This window comes from Centroberyx affinis, unplaced genomic scaffold (genome assembly GCF_046629955.1).
Source record: "Centroberyx affinis isolate AG114_WGS23_722 - 3 ecotype Tasmania unplaced genomic scaffold, CSIRO-AGI_Caff_v1 ptg004474l_1, whole genome shotgun sequence".
Lineage (NCBI taxonomy): Eukaryota > Metazoa > Chordata > Actinopteri > Beryciformes > Berycidae > Centroberyx > Centroberyx affinis.
The window spans coordinates 51,968-74,000 of NW_027282133.1; the positions used below are offsets into that span (position 1 = coordinate 51,968).

Genomic DNA, 22,033 nt, shown 5'->3' on the forward strand with positions numbered 1-22,033 from the left:
GCTGATCCCAGAGCTAACTGCCACACACTGGGCTCTATTGTGGAGCGTATCAGCACCCCATCAGCGCTCCACACCCTCTTACCCCCTCACCCCTCCCTCCCTCCCTCCCTCCCTCCATCCCATCAACAGCATCATTCATTCATTCCTACCACCTTCACCCCCAAGGCAGTGGCAGGCTGTGTGTGTGTGTGTGTGTGTGTGTGTGTGTGTGTGTGTGTATGTGTGTGTTCGTATCCTCGGGATTGCACTTCAAAGACCGGTGGTTTTAGGTTGGGTCAAAGTTGGTGGAACGCGGATGCATCTCTGAGATGCAGAGATAGTTCAGTGAGTGTGTGTGTGTGTGTGTGTGTGTGTGTGTGTGTGTGTGTGTGTGTGTGTAAACCGACAAACAGAGACTTATCAGCAGTGGAGGCAGAAGACACACAGATGACTTTGTGTTTTTGTCTCTTGCGTCGTACCTCAGGCCCAAATGTCGATTTCACGCCGCCCTCGGTTGTGTGTGTTTTTCAAAGAGGGCAATGATCAGCTGTGTGTCATGTGCTGTTAAATTTAGCCTGAATAAGGGCTTGCTGTCTCAACTCCCCTCCAGATCAAACACTGCTACCCTTGCACTCATACACACACTGCTCACACACACTGCTCACACACACACACACACAACTCAGTGACTCTCCCTAGGGGTCAATAATTTAAGATCTTTTCCTTTTTTTTCTTAGGGCATACCTTCTCTTTATGTCACACATTCATTCAATCAGTAATATTAATCCATCCCACTATCACTTAATTGAATCAGCCAGTCATTGATTATCTTCTTAGCACTTGGAACAGATGGGGTGACTCGAGGCCCTCGGCCCTATAAAGGCCCACCGGCCATTCTACTGTACAGAGAGGCCGTAATTCATTTCATGGGACACACAGCCAGTAAAAATGAATGTGGCCCTCAACAGCGCACTCTGTGCAATTTGGAGAATTAGCTTGCCTTCAACCTTTGAGCGATCTGTTTGCCTTCCGCTTATCCATGGCTGTCACTGTAAAACACACACACACACACGCACACACACACACAGACACACACACACAGACACACACACCAGCATGCTGCGAAACCTAGGGCTGCCCTTAAGCTGTTGAATTTCGACAGACGCCACCCGTTTACAACCTAAATGAGTGTTTCTTAAATTAGAGGGTCTAGAATGGTTTTTGGTGGGATTCCACATGACTGTCTGTCTCAGGATGTGACAAAATTTCTCATTTCATTTTTTTCCTGGAATGCAGCCTTATTGATTTCATTCTGGATTATTATAACTGAAATTGACTTTGACAGACAGGAAAACCAGGTGTTTCAGAGCTTCAGTAAATAAGACAAAAATGTGAAGGAAATCACCCAAATTTGGTTACAGTCAGGTTTGTGGTGGATGCCCAGATGACAAAAGTACAAATGTGTGTTAGAAAAAGATTTGCTTTAAAATGAAACCACATTTATACAGTTTGATCTGGAAATAATAAGAGATCTCTGCATTATTGGATAGAAATTGTCAACCTTTTTATTGGACTGCTAAAATGCTCTTGGACTTGGAAGTGTGAACTGGTTTTACTGGTGTCATTCAGGCAAGCAAGGACTATGGTTTCCTGGGCTGAATGCTCTGAGCCTGCCAGTCTGATATCCACTGAACAGATTCCTCAACTATCCAAAGGACAGTAGGCCTATTTCTTGAGAGTTTAATCAACTTTGTCAACACTTTCTTACTATTATTCACATACAGTGCTATCCTCTTCATGATTATCTAACAGCTGCAGTCAAATTTACAATTACTATTTATTAACTATTTACAAAGATTTTTTTTTTTTTTTAAAGATTTATTTTTGGCATTTTTTTATGCTTTATTTGAGAGGTATAGTGAGAGAGAGACAGGAAGGTATGGGAGAGAGAGCAAGGGGAGGACATGCAGCAAAGGACCACGGGTCAGATTCGAACCCGGGTCGCTGCGGGAAGGCCTGAGCCAAATGGTATGCGCCCTACTCGGTGAGCCACCAGGGTGCCCCTACAAAGATTATTTTATGGGACAAATATGGTCTAGTAGAGTGTTAATGGTATTGATTCTGCAATGGGATTTTCCCAAATCAGTTAAACACCACAAGTGATAAAATACATATAAACAAAGCACACTCAGGACTAAAGATGGATCAGATACATCTCCTTTATGTTCACTGCAAAGCTTCATAGGAACAGGAACAAACAAACAACTGATCGCCCCTTTGACAGCAGGCATGTTTTACAGTTTTACTTTCTTGCTAAACCACAAAGTCAAAAATCACTATATCTTCAAAAACTGATGATTGGGATATAATTTCTTTGTTCACCTCTGTTTCAGACTAGGTTTAGGCATAAGGCCTCCAGTGAGGTAAATTTTATCATTAAGCTTAGGTTTATGATCATGTTTTTGGTGAAAAGGTCTGGCTCTGTAGAATGCTGATTCTATGTCAGTCAGTGAGTTTTCACTTTCAACTGCAATTTACAGATCTTTGTGCATCAAGGTGGTTTCCTCTGTTACTCACTGCTTACTGAAAGCTGATTATAAATTAAAACAAATAAAACAAATTCTGTGGTTTACAAGGATAGAAATGGTTCAGTAAGACGAGTTCACCAAAGGGGTGAGGATTCAGGAGGCCAGCTGGCTCAGTGCTGCCCCCCCCTCCCCCCCCCTTCCTCCTCCTCCTCCACCTCACCTCCCCACATCTCACCCATCCTTCCTCCTCGCTCTCTATCTCACAACCTTTCCTTACCCCCTCTATCCTCTCCTCTGCCCCCCCCCCCCCTCGTTATCATGGGCCAGCCCAGTTTCACAGTGGAACGTTGTGTGTGTGTATTTGTGTGTGTGTGTGTGTGTGTGTTTGTGTGAGTGAGATAAAGAGGGGTGGGGGGAGAAATTGAGCAGTTGGTCAGGGGAGCGATGCGGGCGTGTGTGTGTGTGTGTGTGTTGGGGGGTGGGGGGTTCTCTCTGCCAGACTGCAGCTTCATGCCCTTAGTCCAGTGTAAAGCCAGTCAGCGGTGAAGCCACCCTACCTACCCAACACACACACACACACACACACACACACACACACACACACACACAGACACAGGAGTAAAAGGTGTGTTTCTAGTTCATAATCATGTCCTGTCAAGGCTAATTCATTAAGCTACTGTTGACTGGCTCTGCTTGTGTCCCGTCCCTGCTGGAGCACAGCCAGGATCACTGCACTGCACTCTGGCTCATACTGCACTCTACTGTACTCTACTGTACTCTACTGTACTCTACTGTACTGCTGTTATGCGATCTATTCTACCATTTCACATTTCTATCACTGTAACATTTCTAACAGGCTATCTATCATCGTTCTATCATATTATTCATTCAATCTACGATGAATGTAAATATTAGACACACTTAACTCTTCGTGAAGCACACTGATGAGGTGAATCCAGGTAAAAGCCATTATCCCTTATTGATTTCCCTCCTTAAATCTCGACCAATCACAAAGGAGGAGATGCAGATAAAGAGAAGCAGAAGAGTTACAGAGGGATTTTGACACTTTGAGACAATTGATGTGGATTGTGCAAAAGGGGCTGCGGCTTAATATCAGGAAGATGTCCCTAATACTTTGTACATTCAGTCTCTTGTAAGTGTTCTTTATGGGCTAAAATGATAAACAATCACTCTATTCATTCTGTAAAAAATGTACAAAAAAAAAAGTACATTTGGCAGTAGAAGACAGAAAAGCTATGTTCTGAGTTTTTGCATTTTTTTTTGCGTTTCATTGCATTTCTGTTTTATTAGATAGCAGACAGTTGCCCAACCTTGCAATTTTTTTTAATTCTATATTTTTTGCTTTTGAATGTATTTCTTAATCTCCACACATATGTAAACTTTCAGTTCAAGTAACAAATGGGGAAAGCAGCATGTTCCTCAAAGAGTCTTATGAGAGAGTTAATGGGAGATAAACAGCAGTTAGGAATGTCTGTTGACTCACATTGCAGCATAGATAGACAATTGTATTTCTGTTGGAGGTGCAAACTTTGAAGAGAAATAATAGATCTTGAGCTTTGAAATGGAAATGCTGAGGGGCAGAAGTGAAGAGTGGCCAACATGGTTTAGAGAAATACAGAATATTCCTATTCCTGGTCTTGGATTAATCCATGCCAGAGGGAAACCGCTGGTGCTCATTTCTCAGATGGAGGGTTTACACTCAAATTACTGGAATTTAAGTGCTGCTTTAAATGGACTGCAGATGGACCTTCATCTTTGGAATAAAATGATGAGTTTTTTTTTAAAGGTGAAAGTGTTCTGCCAGGTTGTTTCTATGGTATTCTTCTGTGTTGGCTGTAACCAGGCTACACTTCAGTGTCCTCATTACAAACAGCAATTTCAGCCACACACAGCATTAAAGTGAGGGGGTCAGTAAGGTAACAACTCATGCTCAAAGTTAATGATATCAAACCCTATTTATGTTCTCTTAAATCTGTTTTTTTTTAATCATTAGGGAAGTGGGCCGAGTTACGGAGAGAAACCGCTCTGGCAGCGCAGCAGATAATTTCACTCCAGGTTTAAATAAATTAGTCACCTCAAATTAAAACCCAAATATTATAATAAAAAAAGACAAGGACTAAAAAAAAAAATTAACAATTCACTGCCCCGGTGACGTATGCAGATGAGTTGGGGAAATATGCAAATGAGGAGACTGTTGCTGGGTTTTTTTTTCCCATGGAGGTCAAATTACAGGAAATGGCTGAGGGCAGCGACCCCCTAGTGCTCTCTGCTCTCTGCCCACCCAGGAATCCCCCCCACCCCCCACCCTATCCTCTATGCTTATTTCAAATGCCATCCTCCCTGCGCAGCACTCTTCTTCTTCTTCTTTTTTTTTTTTTTTTTTTAAAGTACACCCCCCCCTTGTCACAGGGTTTCAGCTGCAATTACTTTTAGTATCACTTCTCAGTGAGACGTCAACTCCCCTGGAGGCTTCCTATCAGAACCTATTACAGCAGGGGGGCAGGCTGAAGTTAAGTGGCATGACCTGTGGGTTGGATGGAGCAGGAGGGGTGGGGGGTAAATGTATGGCTAATTTGTGGAGCATTTGAATAAAGGGATGGAGATCGGTGACGGGGCCACACGATGTGACGGCATGGCAAATGAGGAGTCCTGGAATCAACTGAGGCCAAGTGTAAGATGGCTTAATTATTCTAATAGGACGGTTACAATGGTTAAATTGTGTGTGTGTGCAGCTCTTCCCATAGTGACTAAGAAAAGGAATCTGTATTTTTCAACTACTTCCAGCATACTTCTGCTCACAGGCCCATGTTCTGAACTCATTCAGCTGAGTGGGTGTACTGTCTTCTCCGCTTCTTGCCTCCCTCACCCTTATTTTACCTCTTGCCCCCGAGCCAAAACCATAACCCCATGAGTGCATGACCACACACACACACACACACACAAGCACAGGCGCACATACACACGTCCACATGGGAAATGCGATGGACCTGCGTGCAGCTGAGGTAGATCAGCAGCAGGGGTGAGGAGCGATCGAGGCGGCTAATTCAAGAACAGTCTGTCATCTGCGTGTGTGTGTGTGTGCGTGTGTGTGTGAGAGAGAGAGAGAAAAACAGAGAGAGAGAGAAACACTTAAAGTGCAATCTTGTGCAATCTCATTGCCCCGGGTCACACATATGTACTTTAGCACCTACGTGCCGAATCAGCCGCCCATCTCTCTGATTGATGAGGTGAGTGGTTGCGTTTCGTAAAACTCCGGTCACGCCGCACACCTGGGATCCTTGTGCAATCTACAGTGAGGCTCGCACCTGACAGAGAGAGAGAGAGACAAAGAGAAGATAAAAAGAACTAATGAACTTATGTTGGCACAAATAAACATGTGACAAACACAGGATGTGATGTAAAAATTATTTGTGCCATAATCCAAGGTGAGCATTCACACAGAAGCCCAGATACAGGCTAGAGGGACGGCTGGTCCTGCTGGCTCAGCAGTTCACAAACCAAACTGTATCAGTAAAACAATTAAATACATTTCTATAGTTTCATATAGCTTACATTTTCATATTTTGGAGCCAAGTTGATATCCTTTCCTTTCAGCAGGAGCAATCATACCAAAACCAAACAATATACAGTATAGTCACAAACAAAGCTATATGTTACCATATATACTGTCTTCCCTGAAGCTTGCTACAACAGAAGTTGTATTATTTCCAATGCCAGTCATCCAGAAGCTGCCTTGAGATAGTACACAGTGATACTTTTCAACAATAACACCGGAAGGACAACACAGCCAAAAACACACTTGTATGTGTGTATGCGTGCAAGCACACACTTGTATATGCGCACATACATGCACACACCATGGAACTGTAACCTATGATCAAAATCTCACACATACTTCCCTGCCCCTCCAGAGGAACAGAACGATAAAGAACAAGGAGAAGAGAGGTGAAGCAAAATCTCTCTCCTTCAACTTCGCCTTTGAGCACTGCACGTCTGAAGAAATGACTGGAAGAATGTGCAGAAGAAGAAAACACATGCTGCCCCCCCCCACACGTGCCTTTCGTTGCTACATCCTTGCCCATGCACTCATGTAATTGCAATAGACAATCAGATGCCATCTTTATAGGCGCATGGTACATCTGTCACAGTGTGTAAGGCGGCGATAAGGCCTGTCAGAAGGGCTTACGACACGCTAACGCTCCGCTCACCACCACGCAGTGTTGATTGTTTCACCGCATCAGTCAGCGAGGGATGGCGGGCGCTGTTTTTACCAGATGTCGCAGCCGATGCGCCGCTCCCTCTCCCCGATCCTGCTAACAAGACTTCATGAAGGGCGGTGGTGGTTGTGTGCCTGTGTTTGTTGTTGGGTGGATGGATGCTGGGGGTGGTCCATCTAATATAGTAACTAAAACTGACAAAGGTGTCGGGCGATGATGATGAGGTGACATGGGTAAAACCTAAACACTTGACTCTTGTCTCTGCAAAGCTAAGATTGTGGCACCTGCTACTTCTTGAAATGAAGCCTATAGCTTTTGGCTTACAATGGGACAGTGATTGTCCTGCTTCGATGCTTTTATGTCCTAATCATATCATGGTCCCAATGAGTCCAGGATGGTATGGAGTTTGTCCATTGCACCTCCAAATTTGGGCATTTTGCATCATCCATAAAGCATAAAAAGGTTCTAAGCTCCATAATCTAACACAAGAGTCTCATGAGGTTGAACCTGCAACGCCGCTCACTAGTTTAAAGAGCAAGACTGCCGAGGTGTCGTATTCTCCAACAAGTCCTGAGGGCTGATCTTCTCACCTTTCTTGCCCTCTGCCCTCCCACCCTCAGCTGCAAAGAAGGGAGAGAGAGAGAGAGAGAGAGAGAGAGAGAGAGAGAGAGAGAGAGAGAGAGAGAGAGAGGTGACAGCTAATCACAAGTCACTGCCCCCGCTCCATGGTGAGAGATGGAGTCATCAGTGGATCCTGACGATAAACCCACCTTATTGACCCTTGACCCCTCCCTCACCAGGAGGCGGGGTAAATTGCGCCTTCATTTGGCCCTCGGGGGTTTAGGGCCACAGTTCGTGGAGCGGGGGGTCTTGAGTGGTCTGGATCCAGGCCCGTGGTGGACGGCCTCCCCCGTGGAGTGTGGCTCCTCTCCACTTCAGAAGTCGGTGAGAGGGTCGCCTCTAATTGGTGTTTCTGTTCTGGGTTACCTGCTGTGGCCTCATCCCTGCGTCTGGCTTTCACTGCACTGTGGTTTGATCATGGAGGAACCTGACTGCGAGACCTCATGACACTAAAATTTGAGAGTCTAGCAACAGACAGCGAGCTACACATGAAAAGAGTAGTTTCAAATGACTGATATCATCATTAGTGTATTCTAGAGTTTATGGAATATTTTTAAGAGCTTTGAAGACTATTGTGCTACAACAGAGACTTTTAAACGCTCACTGTTGAAGCAATGCCACAGTAACATCCCAGTCTCATTCAATGGACTCTTTTTTCCACAATAGGAGTAAGCTAAAATCCACCCTGAAATGAATTTACACATGCTGTGCTTACAACCTCAGATAATTCAATCAGTTTTTGTGAATGTGAACTCTTTCTCAAAGCTAGCAGAGACAGTGCAGTACTGAGAAATGTCACAAAGTCTGCTACTGCTCACTTGAGGACTCACAATATGACTTGCTACAATAATGTCTGGTGAGAATATGGCACTACACATTTTAGAAACAGTCCACAATAAAATCAAGTTTTTATCCCGGAAATCCAGGTTTTTAGATGTATCAACCATGAAGATATTGGCAAATGCTCTGGTCCGATGCAACTTTGATTATGCATGCACAAGCAGTACAGTAGCATCTCTAAAAATCTATGCAACAGATTACAAACAGCCCAGAACAAGCTTATCAGAGTGGTACTGAAACTCCCCTTAGGCACCCACCTGACGGCCCAACATTTTAAAGAGCTTGAATGGCTCACTGTAGAGGATAGAGTGGCCATGTTGAAGTTGAGTCTGGTTCACAGTGTCATGTTTGACACTGCGTCCAATTATTTTAGAGGCTACTTCACACGAGTCAGTGACTCCCATAATTATAGGACCAGAGCCAGTGACACTGATGTGATAACCCATAGTTTTAGGACATTGATAGGAAAAAGCACTTTTGCTTACTCTGGAGCTGTTACTTGGAATGGTCTACCAGCATCAATAAAAACCACAGAGTCAAAAAAACAGTTCAAATCGTCAGTAAAAAAATATTTTTTGGAAAAACTGGTGCGATAATCTGCATTTGTACACAGGTGTTTTTTTTCTCTATAATATATGCATTTTTATGTAATGTATGCATTGTTTATGTATTGTTCGTAAGAGGACCACAGTGGAATTCAGTCGTTGACTTACTGTGACTCTGACTACTGTGTTTTTATTCTCAATTGTTATTTAAATGTATGTGCTGGGCTTCATCTGGAGCGAAATGTGCATGTATTTATTTTAACTTTCAAATAAATCCAATCCAATCCAGTTCTGAAACAGAAAATGCACCACAATTTCTGCCAAGCCATTTGAGTCATTTTGTTTTACAAAATCCTGTCAATGATCATCCAGATCTATTGTGTTTTCTTTAAAGTGGAATGTGTTTGTGGTATTTTATTTTGCATGTATAATTTTTTGCTTTGGTTTTGTCATTGTACATAAACTAAAATGGCGCAGCTTCATGGTCTGTGGCTTTCTTGTTTTAAAAAAATTTAATTAAATGCTTGCAAAAAATGTGCTCAATTCTGTTTTGCCTAAACATGTACTGTAAGGCAGCCATAACAATAAAGGCATTTTAGGCTTTTGCATAAACTCTAAAAGGATCGTGACATCATCACAAATAACTTTTGAATGGATTTTTCAGGCCAGGTTTGATCATTTAAACCACACAAATAACTGTCTGATGCTACGCTTCTCTTTGAATCAGCGTTCCAACAAAACATCAACATCGAGCGGACAAGGGCTTCTTTAATGGTAGACCACACCATTAGCTCCCATATCTAGTCACAAGGCCGCTCAAATGACTACAAGCTGTTTTCCCCTTCACAACTTAACACTTGCCACAAACACACAGCACATTGTCTTCAAGGCATTTATTTAACAGTAGCTTGGACTTTTCGCCGTTTTATCTCAAAACAAATTCTTGGAGAATTTGAAAACGATGCAATAAATAATTTCAGAGGAGAAGGAGAGAAGTCAGAGGTCATGACACATCGGTGATCTGTGTTTCCCTTTGATTTATTGGCACAGGATGACGCTCATGGTGACATCAGAAAACAAAACCACTGCAGCTTCAAGCAGCAGGCATGACAAGATAGACAAAGCCTGTTGAGAGGGAAGAAAGTGAAAACATGGTTGAAATGAAAGCAACATATGAGGTCAATAAGAGTGTAACTGTCAGCAAAGATTGATGCAAAGACAAAAACATCCAGTATCGAAGATATGATCATCCATAGTCCTACACTACAACCTACAGTTCAATAGTTCTCTATTGAAAGCAGGTTTTAGTCTAGAGCAAAGTTTAGTCTGTCTGTAGTGCTGGGTCAAAGAGTTAAAAGTTTCTTTTGATTTTCAGGCAAATCAGAAATTTTGCCAACAGTTATGAGCAATTGCATTGTTTCATGATATTGTTGTTTCCCCTTTTCTACACACATGACCATTGCATTAAAAAGTCGTCCATTTATCATTACTGCCACAATGTTAAGTCACAGGCAAAGCCAGTCAGACTCTGCCACCACTGAGCGATTCTGAGACAATTTGCCACAATCGGCTTCAACATCCAACGATTTCCCCTGTTAATGGTGCTAATGGCAAACGTACAGTCAGCAGCAGAAAGGCCTTCTGAGGCACGGATCATCGTTCACATGTTGTGTCACAAAAGGATCCCCCGGCCTCTGGGTGCTCTCTTTTTCTCTCAGTGCCCTCTCCCTCCCTCCCTCTCTCTCCAGCAGCCCTGTGGGAACGTAGGGGTTGAAATGACACACAGTGGCTGCCTGTCGCCCAGGGGCCTGGGTTCTGGCCCTGGCTGGCTGGATCTGTGTGGCAGCTGGTGAGCCCGCTGCCCTCTCTCTGGCCTGCAGCATCAACAGTGGCGGTGGTGGTGGTGGGCCCGATCGGAGCCTCACTCTGATCTCTGACTCTGGGGCTGACGCTCAACTGCTCGCTGCTGCCCACACGGCTGGTGGCGAGGAAGTGGGAGAGAGAGCGGGGACGTGATCAGGAGCACACACGGACACAGGAAAACTCAAGTGTCCCGTTGGAAATGATTGGGACTCGCAGAGTCAAAAACACCTAAAATCCTGACAGAGAAAAAACAAAACTATACAAAACAAAAAAAAGAACCGCAACCTCTGATGAGAGACGAGAGAGACTGACTAGATTCATGAAGGCAGGGAGTTGGCAGTGGTGGCAGAGTGATGTGGACTGAACAGTGACTGTGGTCATTATGGGGTTATTGCGTTGAACCAGCAACCAGATTGGACAAACTGCGCTTGTGAGAAAATGTAACTTGAGAAAATGCATCGATATAGCATGAGGGGGTTTCTTTTCCTGGGGACATAATGTACTGTCAAACAATTAACTCCTTAACGAGGCTTGTTCATACTTTTAATACTAGTCATTCCACGTTCAAGGCTCAGATAATGAAAAAAGAGAATCGCTGACAGGTATATGCAAACCTACTACCATTTATAAATAGATCACCCTTTTCCTCAAGCTAGCAGCACTTGCATATAGCTTCACCGCAACCCGTACAGCCTCGCCAACCGTTAAAAAACAACAAATGTACACTTCCACAAGTCCCACAAACTCCCAACATAAAACAGAAAGACTTAACACCAATGCAACTGTCGGACATCATTGCTCCCCAGTTTAGTGTATGGGGGTCAGACACCAAAAATCTTGTAGATAGTGTTAGAGTAATTGGGTGGTTGAGGGGGTAAAAAGACAGTTGACCCCTCCCACTTCTCACTTTCACTCCCAACCCTTTGTAAAGTCAACAGCCAATAGCATTGCCCCTTGCCGAGGGAAGACATGAGCAAATTCATAATTAAAACATTTCAAATATTTGAAGAAAAAAAAAAAAACACATGCGGTGAGCTACATGTTGCTTATCATGCTTCCACTTAAATGACTTATTTTGGTACCTGGTACTGTAAGTAAAACTGCTAGGCGGCCATCGTACACAAGTTCTTGTTCTCCATTGACCTGTCTAGTTAAATAAAAGGTTTAAAGTCAAATAAATCAGGTGTAGCCCAAGTCCTTCAAATATTTTAAATAATTTTCAGCAGTGTGACCAGGATAACACAAAAAGGCAGGAAATACCGGGCGAAAAGAGAAACAGAGGAAAACAGAACTGAATATGTCCAAAAACGACAAAAAACTTCGAAAGACGATCTGACACATTCCTGGATTTTAGGAATGAATTTTTGCCCAGGTCTGGCCCAGAAGACAGGAGAGCTTGCGGTGAGTTGGGTCGGGTCAGGTCAGGTCTCAGTGGTGTCCGCTGGTGTAAACTCTGTTTCTGAGGACCACCACAGGGGGCAGGTGGTGCCGGACGCCGGGGTAGTGCTGGACGTGGTCGAACCACCGCGTCACGTTGACGTACTTCTCCTTCTCCTGGACGGCCAAGTCCACCTGGGCAAGAGAGGGAAAGAGAGAGGTTCAGCCCAAAATCATTAAGCGCTCTACCTGAACGATGGTGACATTGACATTGGCAAATCTATTTTATATATGCTGAAGGTGGCCCATGTTTGAATATTTTATCCAATGAAACAATATCCTGTCCAATGTTTCCCATTTATTGTTGATGCCTTTTAGGTTCTTTAATGTTCTAGAAAGATTACCTATGTTTCCATCTAACTGAAAGTAAAAAAACCCCACATCCCCCAAAAATTCTTAGCATTAAGTAAGAAATGTTGTTGTAATGCACCAACTAATGGTGGTGATAGCAAGCAGGTATGACATTTCTGGCAGGTCAAAGAGATTTCAGAACATCCAAAGCAACTTTGGAAATGTTGTGCAATGACACTGAAAAATTTGTGGTGGGCTGAGCATGCCAAGTCTGCGTCAATATTTATTTGACAAATGTCAACGCTATTCATCACAATTTCTTCAGCAACTACAACAACAACAAAAAAATCTGCTTCAAGCAAGTGTAAAACATTTTTGGCAAATTTTCATCAAATTTTGTCCTATCCATACAGCTATTCTGATTTGCTACGTTAGAATTTGCAAAAAATAAATACATAAAAATAAACAAATAAATACTTTCTTTGGAAACCCAGCTATTGTTACTGCTGTGTGCTTTCAGTTGCTTGAGAGGAACCAGATTGTGTTAACAGTCCACTGCTTTGAGAAATCATGGTAGAATGGAGGAGGTAAGACTTCAAGACACTGGCAAAGCAAAACTAAAAGTATTAAGCTTTGAAATTGACCAGGATGTGAATTTGAAATTTACGAGACAACACAAGCCAAGATTGTCCCAAAGAAAATTCCAATGCAGGTACTAAGGCACTACATCCTTATCAGCGTGGTTCAGGAACCGTTAGGGGTTCTTGACAGAGGACAGAAAGGGAAAAAAAAGATTTCACAATTATTTTATTATGCAACTACTATAGCACAATAAGAAAAAGTATCAGCAGGTCCTTGTTAACATTCTTATTAGGGATGTGATTTTTTTTATGATGTCATTAACTGAAATCTGGAAATCCCCCACACAGACAGAGATCCCCCCTGAAACCATTCTGGTGTCAGACGGGCTTAATGTTTGTGCAGCGTTGTTTTCCATAAATTGAACATCAGGACAGGCTGTGGTTAAGGGTTGGGCTAGCTGACCCCTTGTCCCTGGGGTTAAAAACCACCAAACCAAAGTGACTCCCGTCTGCCTGGTGGCGGGCGGCAACCTTCCATCTCCGCCACAACCACTGACATCTCTCAACATGTGATCTCTCCCTCCATCACTCCCTCCCTCCCTCCCTCCCTCCTTCCCTCCCTCCGTCTCATTCCTTCCTTCCCTGTTTCTGAATTCACTTTTTTTTTTTTTTTTTTTGTAGCCCAGAAGGCGTAACAAACTTCCTTGTCCCTGGTCTGGGGCTAAAGACATCACTATGTGCCACATCACTTTATTTCTTTGAGGAGGAGTGGGGATGTGTTTATAATTTGTGTGTTTATTGCTAAGTTGTTCTTGGTACCCTTTGGCCATATGACTGGTCTAATTGTACGTTCTGTGCTGTGACAAATTGGCTATTAAAGTTGTGGTTTGATTGAAGTGAGTGCGGATAAGGAGGGGAAAGGAGGATGGATGGATGGGTGCAGTCCTTGGCAGATGATGGTGAGCACAGTGCTGAGACATCAACTAGATTTAGCCCTAAGATGCCATCCTTCACATTTTATGAAAAAACTGTAGGAAAATCCCAAGTCATAGTTTTTCTCAATGGTTTTGTATAAGTCATTAAAATCTGAAGATCTGCCTGGGATGCCAATGTTTATTTTGAAGAAAGACGTCATCAGTTGTGCCCTAGTTGTGCTCCTAAATGAGTAACACTTTTTTTGGATAGTCCAATGTTGATACTCAACTATCAGGTTAGATAGATTCAAAAAGTAGATGTTCAACAAAGTGTCACTTGCTTATTTACTGTATCAATATCATTATTATTTGCTAACCCCAAGATTAACCCTAACCCAGACACTAAATATCTATCGACTACTCTTCACGCTATTGAGTATCACGTGAAACTCAGTAGACTTTTCAGTGACACATTACACATTATAGTCACCTGATAGTTTGTTGAGTATCATCATTGGACTATCCAAATAAAGTGTGATCCCTGAAGGTAAGTAGGAGAGAGGGTGACTTACTATGAGTGGATGAATTCCATAGTACATGAGAGGATCGGCTAAGGTGAACTGGTTTCCAGACAGGTAGACCTTGTCTTGTAGGTAGAGGTTGAGGTCCTGTAACGAACAACATGGAAAACAAGGTTGATATATTCCGTACACAGCATTACACGTATTGCAAAACTGTAACAAGAGGCACTTGAGCTGCTTAATGTCCTGCCATAATCACCATAACCAGTTATGCTAATGAGTACATTATTTATGCTAATTAATGCATAATGTAGCAAATATATACCTTAATATATAAATATACGTATCTTGAAGCATAAAGGAAGAAGTTTCTATCATGTATTGTTCTTGAGTTATTATCAGACAGACACGACGGGACATACAAAGGCTTGCACAACTTTGGTTATAGTGTTTGAGTGTGATACTGTCTTCCAAATCAACCAGATAATACTAATTGTTGTTTTTGATACTGTTGGGAAAATAGTCTAAGTAATTAAGTTGTTTTATATATGTATGTATACACATATATATATATATATATATATATATATGTATAGCAAAAAATCCTTATGTAGGAATCAATTATACCCAAGGTAGGGAAGAAAATAAAAGTCATGTGAATCCCTGGTGAATTCCCCCCTTTAACAGAGGTTGTGTTATCTTTGGCCCTAACATGCCTTATTTAGCATGTTAACATTGGGATGTTTTGTGAATTCATTGTACAGACTGTTTTGCAAAGGAGAAGTAAAGTGGATCTTCAGTTCTTGAATAGAAAACTTAATTTCATGTAATGCACTATTCAATTTTAACAAAAGTTGTCCCTCTAGACTGGCAGACCCAAAGGGGGCATGAGAGGGGGTTCGTTAACCTATATATCTGAGGGTGCGTGAGGTACACGAGTCTGGATGCTAGCTTGCGTGTGTGTGTGTGCTGTGCTATGTGGATAGGAATAATATGTAACCTGAGGGGGTATGGCATCTCTCCCCATGACTGGCCACTTAGCACAGATGCCGTACAAAACGAGCTATTTGTTTACTCCTCTACCAAATGACTACAACACTCGCCTGCGAATCTAATGAAGCTGGCATAAACTTGGGAAGCATGATGTGTGTTCTTCACTCCATATGTGTGTGTGTGTGTTTGTGGAGTTGTGTGTGGAAGTGCTGGTCCCAAGGGATGGGACCATCTTTATCACTTGTACATTGTGCGAAGGGAACACTCCACACACACAGAGCATCTTGGGGGCAAATGGAGTTATTGTGCGGCAAGAGTGGGTGATGCCAAACAAGGCATGAAGACTGCAGACTTCCTCCCCTTCACAATCAGATCCTTGCCTTTCTTAGCCTACAGCCATGGAGCTGAAGCCCACTCGAGCAGGAGAGGAGAGGCAGTTCCACCGCCTCCCCCACCCAGCACATGGAGCTCCAAACCTGGGTTCATCTCTACCTGCCCCCCCCTCCCCAACCCCAACACATGCACCCTAAACTTCAGTACATAGTGATAAGATAATGACAACAATGTTCATCGCAGAATTTAGAGAGAATGCTGTTGTGTTATAACACAGTTGTAGGCAAGAACTTTCAGAAGTCCAAATAAATACTAAAAAGTGTGGGAGAGGTCTACCACGTTATTTGCTCTTTGAGGGAAGGTTTGGTTCAGGCTGGAGAAGCAAACTCAGACAAATGAATGGACTGAAATGGTTCTACAAGAAATCTATTACAATTGCATGCCAGCAGCTACTGTGTGTCCCATTTCTCTCTGATGTACTCTTCTTTTCCACAGCTAATATTTGCCAACACCTTTATAATTATACTTTTTTCCTTTCAGAGGTACACAGATTAAAAAGCCGCTAAGGTTGACATTGAAGAAGTTTTGTTTTCTACTTTTCAAAATCATGCTGCATGGTCAAAGAGAGCCACTGAATTTTTTTTTTTTTTTTTTTAAATGATGACATAGGACTTGGGTTAAGGTTATTCATTGCACCTATAATGCGGCACATGGTGTCTGTCAAAAAGTCAGTGCTCTCAAGTGACTCCTACTGAATAGCCAAGCAAAGTAGCAAACACAATATGTTGGGGAAGTAACCCATTTGTAATTAGTCTCATTAGCTTATGATAGAGTGATAGACTTAAGCCAGCCTCCTGCCAACAGTGGGTTCAGGCCCAAAACGGCCTGTTTCTTGTGCGCCCTCACACGACATGAGTGACAATATGTTTACTTCAGTCCCAGCATGGAAAAACTCTGAATTTCATATTTGGATCCTGGGGTGAAAAAGTTGAAGAACTCCTCCTGTTGACAGGTTTTATCCCTGGTTAAATTAATAGGAGATGACTGGTATGCTTGAAAGAGGAGCGTTAGGGACGCAGCTAAACCAGCAGGACAGGACAGGAGGCCACCGGGCAGCAGAGCTGTGCCGCTCAGGGCCACTTCCTTCTGTAAGTGGCACCATTAAAATATTTAAGAGGCCTGTCCAGATAACATGCTGCTGAACAGCATGACTCCTCAGCCATGCCACAACACTATGTCACGCTGAGAGGTGCACACACACACACACACACACACACACACTTCATGCTGACAGGACAGTGCCAAGAGGCGCCTAGCATCCAGCAGACCAGTGGCTGGTGATCCATTTCACACTGACTGGCGTCAGGCGCATTAAAGCACTTTACTGTGTCGTGTGTGGCCATGTCACTGAAGGGCCATACATCAGTCTGTATTCCTGTCCCTTGTGCCTTAACGAGACAAACATACAAACACACACACACACACACACACACACACACACACTCACACTCACACTGTCAGTATGGCCTAGCTGGTGGATGGATGGAGGGCATGAGAGAGAAAGAGAGAGATGCTTTGGCGCCTCTCAAAGGCACGGGGTGATTTGGTAGTTTGGTGGTTCTCAGATTACAACAAATTTATACAAATATCCTAAACTGGCCAAATATTTTACTCAGTAAGAAAGATTAAAAGACCCCACTACGCTTAATATGGATGCTTTGTGGATTATGTAAAAAATATATCCATTATCATCAGACCACTGCATTAGCCTGAGAATGGTCTTGGTGAATTATTAAAAATTACCAAGACATCAAAGGCATTTTCTTATCATATTACCACATGCTACTGTATAGGACTTTTAGAGGTGTATCAAACCAATTCAAGATGTTACAACTATCTAATGAACTAAAGACCATCATCAACTATTAACGAGGCGAGCTAAGAGACTGGAGAGAAATCTGTCCTGGAGAATCAACTGCACCCAACACAGGGACACAACAGAGTTCAGAAGCATTAAGTCCATAAGGGAAAGATTTCCAAGGACTTAAATATCATCCGCTCCCTCTCTACCTTCAGAATGGTCTTGATGTCTTCCTTGGTACAGCCGTCCAGTTTGGTGACTCTGTACTCCAGCCACTGCTGCACCACGGCCCTGTGCTCTGCTGAGTCGCCCAACAGCTCCGCCTGCCTGGCCTCTTTCACCAGGTGACAGGCGATGGTCACCAAACCCACCAGAGGAGGACCATTATTACTCTGTAGGACAGGTACCTGGAGGGAGACGGGGAATGGGAGAGGGACGGTAGTGAGAGAGAGAGAGAGAGAGAGAGAGAGAGAGAGAGAGAGAGAGAGAGAGAGAAAATATGATTGGCAAGAGCATTTGGGATGTGGATTTCGTCTCATTTCATTCACATTTAAACACTGCATCTGCTTTACCCGTCCCTTACAAGCATACTGCTTCAGTTGCAGGTGTTTGCCTTAGAGGGGGTGTGTCTCATGTGTACAGTAGTTGGCAACATTTCACTTGATATGCAGGACCAACTAAATGAAGATTAAGCATATAGGTATCATTCAGGGGAGGCTGGTCAGAGGATCCTCTCCCTTTCCTTAAAAAGTAGGTTGTTTTGCCTTGAGTACAGCAGACTTAGAAGAAGCCATAGATTTGCGGCCAAACCCTTTACCCCTTCCTCAACCTTTTCAGTCACCAGCCTCCACAGATCATGTTATGGGTGAAGTTCACACTATAGTGTAGAAACGTTACAATATGGATACAGACAGCAATGGCTCACTCCACCCTCTTCATTCACGTTGTGTGGACGGACATGCGCAAAAAATCCACAAGCATGGCATGGAGCCATTTCCATTGTGCTGACTTGTGGAAATAAGATAGCTGGCAGCATATGCTCCTGCTAAGAAATACAGTGAATATCAGGTAGGCAAGCCTAGCTGATGAATAACAGCCACTGGCTATCAACTGATAACACAAGACAGACATGGCACAGCTACAATTGGCTAATATTTGCAACACACTGGACTGGGTGGCTAGCAGTAACGTTAGTAAGCTAGCTATCGTGTGCTCATTTGAATAGCTCTCTCTAGCTTCCTTTCAAATCAAATAGCGGTTAAAAGCCAACAGTCAACGCCACGACAATACGCAACCGTGTCACCTTTTTGTCCCCCTGAGTACTGTACTTGTTAGGCTTTTTCAGTCCCAAGTATTTCTCCAGCGACGATAGCTCCCTCAACGCCATTTTTAAGACTGTCAGATGGGCAGTGCAGCGTGCGTCTGATTTGATTGGCTTAAAGCTCTCTAATCCCACCCACGCAATTTGATGGACTCTACATTTAGCCAATGAAAACACAGCAGACCCAACTCATGTTTCTTCATTTTACCATTAGATTGCATCAGTGAATGAGGTGTAATCCATAAATAAATAGATAAATAATATGCATTTTAACTTACAAAAATACTTGTACAGTGACAACAGGACCTTATATTTAGTGCAAGGGGACAGTGCAAGACTTGTGCAGTCATTCAGTTTGCAATTTTACAACTGAAATGACAAAATAATAATCATACCATATCATATTTTTATCTTACACTCTTATGAATTTGTTCTTTTATTTACTTGTTTGATGGGCTAGAGCAGCACTTCTAAAAATGGGGACAAGGACCACAAGGCATCTTGCTTGGACCCAGCAGGGGGCCTCCGATAAAGTGGAGAATAGTAATTTAATTGTTTCATTTAGGAGCAAGCTTAATGGAAGTTATGCCTGTATTGAGGAAAGAGGTATTCGATATTAGAGATCACTTCCCAGCTGTTAGCACAACACAACAATGTATCATTCTGTGCAAGGTAAAATATAGAGTTTTCTCAGATGTGATATCTGGACAAATACATATATCTGGACAAAGTCAAATACATTTCTATTTGGAGGTCGTTGGTATAAAACATTGTGAATCTCTGAGCTACAGCCTGTGTTATCAGTTCTAGACAATAGATTTATCACAATTTTTAATTTATCATGAGATGCTACATTAATTTTGACCACAGAACACAATATTCAGATACATTGGAAATAGATCTGACTTTTGTTATTCATCTTTGCAAACCTGCAATTAAAATATGAACATAGTTACAAGCAACACGATTCCTACTTATGAGTTTCAAACAAAACAAAACTTTATCAAATTTGTGTTAAAGCTAAGAATGTAATGATGACATGTCAATAGCAGTAATCAGTAACAGAGCACAATAAAATGCATATGAATAATAGTCAGGAAGCTCCTATACTGTTTTGTTACAGTTATGAATGCAGAAATCCACAGGTTCTGGTGGATTGGTGTGATTACTGTATGACCTGTAAGAAAGCTCATTTAATTCAGACGTTTTGGGGTTTTCTCCAGTTTGGATCCACTAAATCAACACACACGCAAACACGCACACTGCACCCCCCGTATACAATATGCTGATACTGCATATGAGCATATCCCAGCATTCCCTAGGGGGGGCTCAATCCTGTAATTCAAAACCCCCAGCAGCCTCAGCTGAACTGATCAAAAATGAGAGGTATGCAGACCTGCCAGTTCATAGTAACATGCCTGTTTTCACACAGCTTCTCTATGAGGATTTGTGGTTAAATGGAATCAAAATGACAGCGGAAGGTCTAGAGTTTCCATCTGAAGTCCTGCAGCAAAGTTTCCCAGTGTGCATCTGGCCCGTCTGTCTGCCTCTGCAGTGCGTCCTGGCTCTGACATTGTGTGTGCCATGTCTGTTTGGATTTGTACTGTCTCCCTATGACTTCCCCATAATGAAATGTCACCTGTCAGTCAAAAACTGGGCTTATTAACTCTATATGAGCCAGGTGTGCCTGTGTGTGCCTGTGTGTGTGTGTGTGTGTGTGTGTGACACCATAGAGAGTGACAGCTGGGCTGAGGTGTCACGCTGCAAGCTCTTTTTTCCATCCCCAGCGGTCCCTCTTCGTAACAGCTTACCTGGATGACGAGGCTCGAGGTGATGTCGGGGACGACGGCAATACAAATCAAATTCTTTTTTTTTTTTCCGGATTTTTATTGACTTTATTCCGACAGTAATAAAATAGACAAGGAGACATAGAGTAAAGGAGACACAGTCTGGAGAGTTTGGACTGCAGCCCATTGTGGCTGGTTGGAACTGAAGCTCAGGAGGGCTTCAGTTTACTCACAGTGGTTGGACAGATGTGTGTGTGAGCAAAAACTCTTCAGTGTGAGAAATAAGACAGCCAAGACACGTGACAAAGTGAAAGGTGAAAACAAATGGGAAATCTGTTTTGAGTCCTTAACCATCTAATGGGAGGAAATTATGTTCAATCCTAACAGTATAATGCAAAGAAGACCAACAGCAACATCCACTAATACATATTCTTTTTATTTATTACTCTTGCCAGAATAGTTTTTTACCGGGGTCATATTTTTTTTTAATACAAATAAGGAAATGGTGAATACAGCATGCATTTTGCACATCAAAATGCAATTGCAAAATTGCAGGTTCAATTTGACCTTTTTAAGGCCATAACTTACACTTTATAGGATCATATTTATGTGCGTGAAAGACATTGTTATGACATTGTTATTGCTAAGTTACATCATTGTATTGTATGCTGTTACATGATGTTCAATAACAGTATTCATTGCACTGTGCTAGTGCTGGTGCCAATGCATATATACTATACTTCCTACACATACTGTATCATACTTTAACATATAGCATTAAATGTAACATAGCAAGTAAAATGTAAATAGTTAGCTCATAGTATACTGTAACATAGTAAGATAATTGTGAATAACTAGAGCATAGTATACTCTAACATAGCAATTGAATGCTGAATATTCTGGACCTCTTGATTCTGATTTGGCAGCATTTTTGCTTCATGTGAACTACTTCCACTGATGTTTATTGCCTTGCACACATCCCAGTACCCACATCCTCCCCTTTCACTACATGCACTTAATATAAAAGTACAGATGTTATTTTTAAACCCAATTTGTTGAGAAAAAGCTGTCCCAGAAAACAAATTAATTATAAGAATGAGTACACAGACTATCACAAATGATTAGATGCCATGGAACAAGGTAAGGCTAATCCTCTGCCTTTTTTTCTTCTTTCTAACCTTCCATTTTCACTGCTTGTTTGTGTGCCGCAGCACGTCATACACTTTTACCCTAGTAGGGCTTCCATAAATGCATGCCTGCAGCGCTAAAGTGCGTCTCCTCTAACTAAATGCCTCCAAGCTGCCACATCCTGTCTGTACTCAGGCGGGATGAGGACAGCGATCCCTAGCGCCCAGGACTATCTGTAGCCTGTGGGAGTTT

General features: G+C 42.6%; 1 protein-coding gene across 1 annotated transcript; it reads right to left on the minus strand.

Annotated features, from left to right (window-relative positions):
- Positions 1-9,677: 9,677 nt before the first annotated feature.
- On the minus strand, positions 9,678-18,939 carry eef1e1 (eukaryotic translation elongation factor 1 epsilon 1). The gene is made up of 4 exons (XM_071544144.1): positions 18,849-18,939; positions 17,755-17,952; positions 14,410-14,505; positions 9,678-12,186 (listed from the first exon to the last, which is right to left on the minus strand). Exons 1-4 carry the CDS (start codon positions 18,930-18,932, stop codon positions 12,043-12,045), a joined length of 522 nt encoding a protein of 173 aa, XP_071400245.1. The 5' UTR covers positions 18,933-18,939; the 3' UTR covers positions 9,678-12,042.
- Between the last annotated feature and the right edge of the window lie 3,094 nt (positions 18,940-22,033).